The sequence below is a fragment of the Neltuma alba genome, unplaced genomic scaffold (assembly GCF_004799145.2).
Source record: "Neltuma alba isolate B1F8T4 unplaced genomic scaffold, ASM479914v2 tig00013520_pilon, whole genome shotgun sequence".
Lineage (NCBI taxonomy): Eukaryota > Viridiplantae > Streptophyta > Magnoliopsida > Fabales > Fabaceae > Neltuma > Neltuma alba.
Window position 1 is genome coordinate 91,395 of NW_021637738.1, and position 9,665 is coordinate 101,059.

Consider the following 9,665-nt stretch of genomic DNA (forward strand, 5'->3'; position numbering starts at 1 on the left):
GATCACCCGAACTGAATTGCTCTTCACCCGAGGCACAACAGTTTCCAACCTACTTCTAACATGATTATCTTCGTCGGTTTGATTTCTGCGCTTCCTTTAGAAAAGTCTTGTTTGCAACCTTAATCTTCTAAGAAACGAGGACTTCAAAAATTTGACAGATTTTATATATGCTTATTATAAACACATGATGACAAAAGAGTCAACGGAAAAAAAAAATCATCTCTGCGTCTTCGGAATGGGAATCGAAATTCATTAAGAAGGGCCTTGGAATTGGAGAATTGGACAAAGGAGGGAAGCATCACATTCATGAGTTTCCATCCAACTCTTTCTTTTCCTTTTTCGATGCATGATTATTGAGCATCCACAAACTTATTACCACGGCTCTCAATCCGCCGGCGTTCATCATACTTTTGATAAACACGTCACTCAAACGTACGTACGTACGTACGTACGTACTGGATGTATTTTGGCCCGTCATATAATAAATTATTGATTTATCATATTTAATCAAACCTCATTTAAAAAACAATTGAAGAAAAAAATATAGGTCCAGGTCCTCAACTTCTTCCTATAATAAAGTTAGAATTTTTCCTAAGAAAATAATTTTTTATAAAAAATTAACCATTCATGACGTTTATATATAAATACGATTTATTTATTTTTAATTATCAACGAGAATAATCATCACATTGGAAAATTGGTAAGTAAAAAAAAAATCAGATTAGAATGACAAAGAACACGTGTGACGCACAGGGGAATAAAGAAGAGGAGGGGAGGATCTAACGTACGCCGGGGGAGGCGCACACGCTTGGCATGCGCACAGAGTTGCAGCATAACCGTGCGAGCATAGAAGAGGAGGGAAATAAAAAGCGGAGGGAGAAGTAAGAGGGCTGGGCATCAGACAGAGACACAGGGTGAGTGAGTAGGATCGACGAGTCCGAGTCGAGTGACTGCATCAAACAAAAAAAAATAACACATAGGTGGGTTTGGGTGTGGAATTAGCAAAAAATGGTGAACAAGGAGATAATTAGTCCTCTCTCACCTTTACCACCAGCACCACCTCCACTCTCTCTCCACTATCCCTATTCCCATCCAACTCCTCTAACCCTAATCCCCAAATTCATCTCTTTCTTCTTCCGTCGTCTTCCTTTTTCCCTTCGCTTTTTCCCTCCGCCTCCGCCCGACATTTGGCTTCAAAGCTCTCTGCTTTTCTCTTACTTCGATTCTCCTCCACTGCATTCCTGCTTCTCGCTAGGTTTTCGATCTTTTTGGTCGGGGAGATTTGTGTTCGACCTCTGAGGTAATAGAACCTTTTTCTGCGTTCTGTTTCTTTGTTTACTGGGAGATTATTTTTTCTCGGCAATTTAGATTTCGATGCCAATTCTTCTCTACGGTGTTTCGTCCTTGGTGGATTCTTGGCATTCTGTTTTATTGGACGTGTTTTTTTTTTTGGTTATAGCGATAGATCGTCAACCTTGCCCTATGTGAAGGGTTAGTGATTTATCGTGGTTGGATTTTTATTCTTTATTATATTTTGCCTGCGCAGATGATAATGTGTTACTTCAGATCATGTTAGGATTGCTTGTGACTTTGGTCTCTTTACTCTAAATGAAGTACGGTTTTTTACGGGTTTCTACTGCTTCATTTGGTTTTCTAAATCATCATGTAATTTTAGGATGATAAATTTTCTTCGAACTCTTTTTTCTCTCTCTCTCTGTTTTTTTTTTTTTAAACTCTTGGCCGTTGACATTGGCAGTTCTTACTTGTGTTAAATTCGGTTCCTGGTTGCATCTTAATTTTCAGCGTAACTTTGCTTTCGTGCCACCTCTTTCAATTTACCTTTTTCGTGCCTATTGCGGGTTATCTTTAAGGGATTCTGTGGTTTCATCGCGTCTACATCAACACCATTAGTTTTAGTAATTTAGACAATAAATTGTATTCTGGTATGCGTTATATTATTTTTCAAGATGACTAAATTAATAGAAAATACTTAGTCTTCCCTTTGCCCTTGTGTTGGTTACTCTGAAAAGAGAATCTTTTGTTTTGAAGTTACGGGTAAATAGATTTCTATAATGAAATTGTATTTTTTTTAAAAAATGATTTCTATAATGAATGGCCCTTGATGTAATTATTGATAAGCTGCGTGGTTGTAATGGTTTTTTTCAACTTACCATTATTGCAGTTGTGGAAGAAGCAGCAGAAAAGCTGTGCTATCATAAAAATTCTCTTATGGAAGACTTAAGTGGTACACGGTTTGATGCTATTGGCATTGCAGTAAGGAAGAGGAGGAGTCAAACTTCTCGCAGACCTCGACCTGATTCACAGCCTACTTCTGAAGGACATGATCTGTACCCTTTGTCATCTACATCACCTTCAGATGACGTGGCCAAGGCTTCTAGTGATGAGAATGCCGGTTGTGATTCTAATTCTAAAAGAAAAGAATTTAACCTTAACCAATGTTTCTCTCGAGTCTCCTCTTCTGCCACACCCGAAAATGATAAGCCTCTTAAGAATAATAAAAATGACGTAGGATTCCATGTGTTTTATAATAATGAACCTAGACAGAGTGGATTATCTAATAAACGCTGTAGTGAAGGTGTCCTTGCTCCTGCTAATTGGAAAGGCTCTAGCAAATTAAAAGATAGCTTGGAATCAGAATCAAAAAGTGGGGATGCGAATGGTGGAAGGAATTTGGAGTGGCTGAATTCGGAACATTCAGGAGTTCATCCGGATGGAGCAGGGAATGAAAGCAGGGTTAAGAAGGTTAAACTCAAGGTTGGTGGTGTGACACGGACTATTCAAGCCAACTCTGTATCTAATGGGGCATCAGGAAATGGATTGGCTGTAAAGAGCTCTCAGACATCTGATTCTTTCAAACAACGTCCAAAGCAAAAGGTATTTTTACTTTTGGTTACTCGATATTCATGAGTCATACCTTATTTGGCCAGCTACATGTCTTACCAAGTTAGTTTTATACTTTTGGTTACTTGATATTCATGAGTCATACCTTATTTGGCCAGCTACATGTCTTACCAAGTTAGTTTTAAATCTTACTTGTATTGAACAGTATCTGGTGCCTTGATTTCTCATTTATGAAGGTAATAATTGCCCAACTCTTTTTAGCTCATATTATCTCATTTAATTTTTTCATTGATTGGTGTTGTTACAGGGAAATTCAGATGACAACCATTCTTCTTCAGATAAGAGGAGTGGCCTCCAGGGTGTCCCTTGGAAAGATTTCCCTAAGGGTGGTTTTGGTTTTGGGAAGGAGGATTCGATCATGGGGAAAACTCATGGGAAGAATGCGTCAGGTAAGCAAGGGGACAGGTCTGAACCAGTTCGTAAGAGCAAGAGAGTACCTAAGAGACGTGTACTTCATGGGGAATTTAGTGATGAGGAGGAGGAGGATATTGAGATTCGGTACTTGGAAAAGCTCAAAACTTCAAAAGTCTCTGCAGTTTACAGAGATGATGAAGAAGTAAGCAAGAAGCACAGAAAACTTTCTAGTGTCTCTAATATGGAAAATGCTGCCTTATCAAGGTCAGTCAAGGATGACAAGAAAAAGTCCAGATCAGATAGAATTTATGAGGATACAGATTATGAGGAAGAAGAGGAGACTGGGTCTGATGGTGAGCGTGACGATAGGAAAAAGAAAAAGCAGAGGAAGGAATCTGTTGATGTCTTGATGGACAGTAAAAGAGAAATAACTCTTACAACTCGCCAACGGGCTCTCCAATCAAGTAAAGATGCCTTGGCATCTGGTTCAAGTTTAATCGAATTTCCTAATGGATTACCACCCGCTCCACCTAGAAGTGAGAATTTATTACCATATTATTTTCTTATTTGAATTTCATACCTCATTCATCAGCCATGTGACTTTATATTTATATTGTTACTTCATAATTGCAGAGCAAAAGGAGAAGCTTTCAGAAGTTGAACAACAAATAAAGAAGGCAGAGGCTGCCCAGAGGCGAAGAATGCAAGTAGAGAAAGCTGCCAGGGAATCTGAGGTTTGTTATTTTTTTTTTTTAATTTCCTTTCTAAATTGTTATGTTTTTTATCTTCTTATTTCACACTGAAAAGACTCATGACTGCTTGGATTCATTTTGCAGGCTGAAGCTATCAGAAAAATACTCGGTCAAGACTCCAGTAGGAAGAAACGAGAAGAGAAAATGAAGAAGCGCCAAGAAGAACTGGCACAGGTTTTACAGCATTGAAAGATTTTTTACATGCTATTTATTTCGATTTTCTGTATAGATACAGTTTTCATTGAATTATTCCCCACAGGAGAAGGCAGCCAATGCACGAATGCTTGCGTCAAACACCATCAGATATGTGATGGGTCCTGCCGGGACTACTGTGACATTTCCTGAGGAGATGGGCCTCCCTAGGTTATTCAACTCCAAACCTTGCGGGTACCGAACTCTGCTAATTCAATTAATTCATAAGTTCAATGCACTTTTATTGTTTGATTGTCGTCCAGAAGCTCTTATGTGTCTTGGAAAATAAAAATAAAAATGAGAAATGGAATTTGGCCTTGAATTAGTAAGACATGCTGCGTGCATGGATACCCCAATAAATTTTTATGTTCTCAGTTTCTCCTTTTTAATTGATCATCGATCAAAGGTTACGAGATATCCCCGGACAGAGAAAAGAAAAGTAGTCAGAATTAGTCCTGAGCCTTCTTTCCCATCTGTCGGCGTGAGAATTTGTTTGGCTGCATCCATCGTGAATCAGATATTGATGCATGTAAAGTTATTGAGCAGATAAATGAAAAGGTTCTGTGCTGATAAAATTGTATGGTGTTGTGGCAGGTATCCTCCACCGCGAGAGAAGTGTGCGGGTCCATCTTGTGGTAACCCATACAAGTATCGAGATTCAAAGTCAAAGCTCCCGCTTTGCAGTCTCCAATGCTACAAGGCAGTCCGGGAGCAGATGGTGCCTGCAAATACCAGTTGATGTTACCTAAAGTCCCTCTATCCGCGACTTCTGCCTGTTATATATGGCTTCACAAGTGTTTATATCTCTTGGGTATAGATTTAGGGTAGATCGATTCTGAGCCATTGCGAGAGCTAATGTTGCGGATTGTTCGTTTGCGGCGCCCTGCATCTTTTTGGGTGATGGTGCGAGTTAAATGAAAATGAATAACCTTTGCTCTAGTTGCATGAAATTTAACGTGATAATATACAAATTGATGAAGCAGATAATGTCTAGCCGATCCAGGGCCGCTCTGAACATATCAGTATCCACCTGAGTAAAGATTCTCAGTGGTTTTTTCTTTTTATTTTTTTTTTTCTTTTTTTTGCGTCAAAAAAATTACAAGCACAGAAAATTATTCTAACCCATCCTCATTCACCGCCTCCCTTGGCCTTGGGCAAGGTGGTCCCTTCAATGGTCTTTTAGAAAGCAAAAACAGTCTTCCTCTGTATTTTCAGTAAGAAGATGTTTGAATGGAATCAAAGTCATGATTTTTTATACCAAAAAAAAAAGTCATGGTTTTCAAATTACTTTTATGATATACAAAGTAAATATATGGAAAAGTTTATCTTAATTTATAAAAAAATGTTTTTAAAAAAATACTTTTCATGATTGTCAAAAGAAGTTGTGATGATGTGTGGTATCATTTTATATCTAATGGGTCGTGGTGGTGTATGTGTGATTGATTCTCAAGCCACATTGTGACAGCCGCCTCTCAATAAATTCGGGACGGATTGCAAAAATTTATTTTCGCATGTTTAAAAAATAATTGCTTTGAGCAAAAAGAAACTTATTATGATTGTAACGAAACATAAAATAATTTTTTATTTTTTCAAAATCTCTACACAATAAATTGCTTTTTATAAAATCTCTAAATTATGTCAAAATAAAGTATTTTTAATCTTAAACAAACGATTTTAAGTTTATAATATCAATATATTCTATTTTATTAAACTGCATTAATAAGTGGCCTGAGGTTCTTTGCGGGGGAGAATGAAAACAGTAACGAACAAAAATATATTTTAAGATATTACCCCAAAAAAATTGTTTTAAGAAAAACAGCTCTATGGCTGTTCATGCGTTGCGTGGTGAAGTCACATACATTGAGAACGAACGCAGCTCGGAGATATTAGTTGGTTACTTTTTGCCAAGGAACACTCTGCTCGCTGTTGCTTCTGCGCGCCGTCGTGCCCTTCGTTCATGCGGATAAGGCCTGCCGTAGCCCCAGTGAATTCCATACCATAGCCCTCAAGCAAATCCAAAAATGGCTCATACGTGCGTCTCCACCCAGGCATCCTCTCTTAGATTCAACCCTCTTTTTCTTTCGTCGAGCCCTAGTTCTTGTTCCGACACTCAGAAGCTTTCTTTCGCCTCGGAGCCTTTCAGGTCGAGGTAATTTCCCCTGATGTTCGGGTTCTATACTTGTAGTCCGGAAATTTGTAAACTTTTCCCCCCCTTTTAAATGTTATACACTTTGATTGAAGCGTTTGTCTGAATGAATGATGTGAGTCTTATGCCTTCAAGAGAAACCAGGAAAGGATTGATAAAAACAATGACTTTACACTTTGGTGCTGGTGATAATGGCGATATTGGACTATTTTGACTATCATCGTTGGTTTAGATTTCGAGAGGAATGATGAATTAAACATAAGCAGTCCTTGAGTACCTCTTTGTTAACTAGCCAGATTTTACTAGGAAGCATATTTCGTGAGAAGGAATGACGTCACGTTATGATATGAACAAAGTTGCTTCCGTTTAACAAAGCTGTAGGATTTCTTCACTGAAGTCAAATGATCAATCTTGGGTCGCGGGCTTTGAACTTAATTGTAAACTGATTTGTTCGGAATGAAATATTATGTATGGTCCTTATCTTGTTTATGCTTTTGCAATTGAGCCTCGAGGTGAGGAGAATATCGTCAGATATCCCTGTAAGATGTGTCTTTACAGCGGATGAAGCTTATATGACTTGCAGGAAATTAAAGAAATTCGTAGGAAATAAAAGGAATACTCAAAGCTTTCCTGTGAAGGCGGTGTACGCTAATGATTTTTGGGCACCTCAGGGAAGTTCACGCCAGGGTATTTGGTCCATAAGGTATAATTTTTCTTTTTCTTTTCTTTTTTTTTCCCGTGTTATTCGTTTAAGATTTTATATTGACTGCTCTTAAAATGTTCTTGAAGAGATGATTTGCAAGTCCCATCTTCTCCATATTTCCCTACTTATGCGCAAGGACAAGGTCCGCCTCCCATGGTGCAGGAGCGTTTTCAGAGTGTTATAAGTCAGCTTTTTCAATATGTAGGCCATTTTTCACTCTTGTAAATGTTACTAAGGTTGATTATTAGTTTTGGTCTTCAGCTATTGATTCTAAGCTGTGTTGGATTTTAGAGAATAATCCGTTGTGGTGGAGCAGTTGATGATGATATGGCTAATATCATAGTTGCTCAGCTTCTTTACCTTGATGCTGTCGATCCTAGCAAGGTCTGTTCTTCAGTTTAGTCACTAAAAATTTGGTTTACCTTTTCATATCTTAGTTTATTTAAAACAATCTTTTGCATTTCTGGAGTATGACATCAAATACTAATATGTTGGTATCTTGTCATTTTGGTGTGATTACTACCTTGAATGTGTCTTTGATTCTTTCTAGTGTGTGTGTTACCTTTAATTTTTGTTGTGCTAGAAGTTTTTTCAATTGACTAGTTTGCCATGTTTTGAACAGGATATTGTCATGTATGTAAATTCTCCTGGAGGATCAGTAACAGCCGGTAATGGCTCTTGAAGTAGCCGTGTTGTGTCTTTTGTTATATACATGCATGCATACATATATATACAGGGTAAAAATGATGTGATTTCATTTTCTCTTTGTAGGTATGGCTATATTTGATACAATGAGACATATCCGACCTGATGTGTCCACAGTTTGTGTTGGGCTAGCAGCTAGGTAATGGTTCATCTTTCTTTCGGATGGGATCACCTTAATTCTGACTTGATCTAAGTATATGTCAAGATCACAACCTGAGGGCTTCTTTTGCTATGGCCTTGAAATTTATTCGTACCAGCTATTATCAGAGATGCACCATGGTGTTTGAATTCATGATGTTTTCAACAATTCTTGTCCCTGTTGATTTATGTTCTGGTTCTTAGATACATTATATTCCCAGTTCTTCCAAAGATACGGTCTTTCTTCTTAGGGGTAAAGCAATCGGAAATGGCAATGAGATAAAAGCCAAAATACTTTTTTTGTGTATGAATAGTTCCTAGAATTCAAACTCCCCATTAATATTGATAATTTCTCTCTTAGGGGTGATCCATACTTGACCATATGCTTGTTACTTTTGGTTTTTAGAGATGTTTTGCCCCTTTAATACTTAATATAATAACATCTGTGGCCTTTTCTTGAGCAGTATGGGGGCTTTTCTCCTTAGCGCTGGGACTAAAGGTAATTATTCCTCTATCTTGTAATCACTGCATACTTTTGTCCCCTTTCATTGTTTTATGGTAGATCTCATTGTCATTTTATCTCCAAGGAAGATGCGTTCTTCTAATCCCTCATCCCTTTTCTTCCTTTCGCTTGAAGGGAAGAGATACAGCTTGCCTAATTCAAGGATAATGATTCATCAACCGCTTGGTGGAGCTCAAGGTGGCCAAACAGACATAGATATTCAGGTATAGATCCTGTTTGTTATTCCATTTATTTCTGACGTAAACTGCTTGTTTGCTTTTAAATTTCTGAATTTATGTGTTCCAGTTAGTTTATTCTTCTGGCTTTTTTTAAGACTCAATTTTGTGGTGATTGAGGTTGATGGGTTTGCACAGGGTAAACGTGCAAGTTGTCAATATAGTTAATATTCTGAATTTGGCCCCTAGTATGTCTGTGTCTTTCTCTGTGTTTCTGCGTGCGTGTGTGTGTAAAGTCAGTTCCTACAACCTGGATTTAGAACTGATTTTTTTTTTTTGACACCTGTGACATATGGTATTTCATACTTCATTTTAATCCGAATCCTTGAGTTGGTCCTGTGGTTAAGTAAGAGGTGCTAAAATGTTCAATAGTAGTTCAGGTTGTCTGTTGCATGTTAAGCTTAAGTATTTAATTCCAGGCTTCCTGATAATTTGCTGAAATTGGACGAGACAGGTTCCACAATTGATTCTTGTGTTGATTTCGTTCCACAAGTATCATAAGCCTTTCGGAGAAAACTGATTCTTTTGCCATAATCTTTCAGGCAAATGAAATGCTGCATCATAAGGCAAACCTGAATGGTTATCTGTCGTATCACACTGGCCAAAGTCTAGAAAAGATTAACCAGGACACAGACAGGGATTTCTTCATGAGTGCAAAAGAAGCCAAAGAATATGGACTTATCGATGGTGTCATAATGAATCCTCTCAAAGCTCTTCAGCCATTAGCTGCTGCTGCAGAGGGCCTAGATCAGGCTACCGTCTGAATTTTGTTTTGCACCTTAATGCGGACAAATGTCTTAGTGTAAAAACTAGAACAATTATTTCGGCTGTTCGTTGCATCTGCATTGCTTAATTTATATCACCGTTCATAGCTTTCCAACTGTATAATAAGGTGGTGAAAATTTTATTTCCCGTTTTGCTTTATGCGGAGAGACGCTGGAGCTATAGATTCACAGCAGGCGTTGTCCTTCATGCATTTTAATTTTGCTATGATGATTGGTCGTATATTAAGTGA

General features: G+C 37.9%; 2 protein-coding genes across 2 annotated transcripts; both read left to right on the forward strand.

Moving 5' to 3' along the window:
* The first annotated feature begins 972 nt into the window (after positions 1-972).
* Positions 973-5,207, forward strand: LOC114738014 (ABC transporter F family member 4). The gene is made up of 7 exons (XM_028926027.1): positions 973-1,300; positions 2,183-2,895; positions 3,170-3,812; positions 3,910-4,010; positions 4,113-4,202; positions 4,288-4,415; positions 4,815-5,207. The coding sequence occupies exons 2-7, from the start codon at positions 2,230-2,232 to the stop codon at positions 4,957-4,959; spliced, it is 1,773 nt and encodes a 590-aa protein (XP_028781860.1). The 5' UTR covers positions 973-1,300; positions 2,183-2,229; the 3' UTR covers positions 4,960-5,207.
* Positions 5,208-6,157: 950 nt separating this feature from the next.
* On the forward strand, positions 6,158-9,665 carry LOC114738010 (ATP-dependent Clp protease proteolytic subunit 5, chloroplastic). Its single transcript, XM_028926024.1, has 9 exons — positions 6,158-6,369; positions 6,950-7,069; positions 7,156-7,270; positions 7,361-7,453; positions 7,692-7,737; positions 7,841-7,913; positions 8,377-8,411; positions 8,550-8,638; positions 9,193-9,665. The coding sequence occupies exons 1-9, from the start codon at positions 6,242-6,244 to the stop codon at positions 9,412-9,414; spliced, it is 921 nt and encodes a 306-aa protein (XP_028781857.1). The 5' UTR covers positions 6,158-6,241; the 3' UTR covers positions 9,415-9,665.

What these genes read in the sequence shown, in the direction of transcription:
- LOC114738010 (XM_028926024.1), top strand. Translation starts at nt 6,242, where the DNA reads ATGGCTCATACGTGCGTCTCCACCCAGGCATCCTCTCTTAGATTCAAC. An exon ending in TGTGTTGGGCTAGCAGCTAG is followed by an intron (nt 7,914 to 8,376) that starts GTAATGGTTCAT and finishes TTTCTTGAGCAG; the next exon opens with TATGGGGGCTTTTCTCCTTA. An exon ending in AAACAGACATAGATATTCAG is followed by an intron (nt 8,639 to 9,192) that starts GTATAGATCCTG and finishes ATAATCTTTCAG; the next exon opens with GCAAATGAAATGCTGCATCA.
- LOC114738014 (XM_028926027.1), top strand. Translation starts at nt 2,230, where the DNA reads ATGGAAGACTTAAGTGGTACACGGTTTGATGCTATTGGCATTGCAGTA. An exon ending in ACCACCCGCTCCACCTAGAA is followed by an intron (nt 3,813 to 3,909) that starts GTGAGAATTTAT and finishes TCATAATTGCAG; the next exon opens with AGCAAAAGGAGAAGCTTTCA. An exon ending in AAGCTGCCAGGGAATCTGAG is followed by an intron (nt 4,011 to 4,112) that starts GTTTGTTATTTT and finishes TTCATTTTGCAG; the next exon opens with GCTGAAGCTATCAGAAAAAT.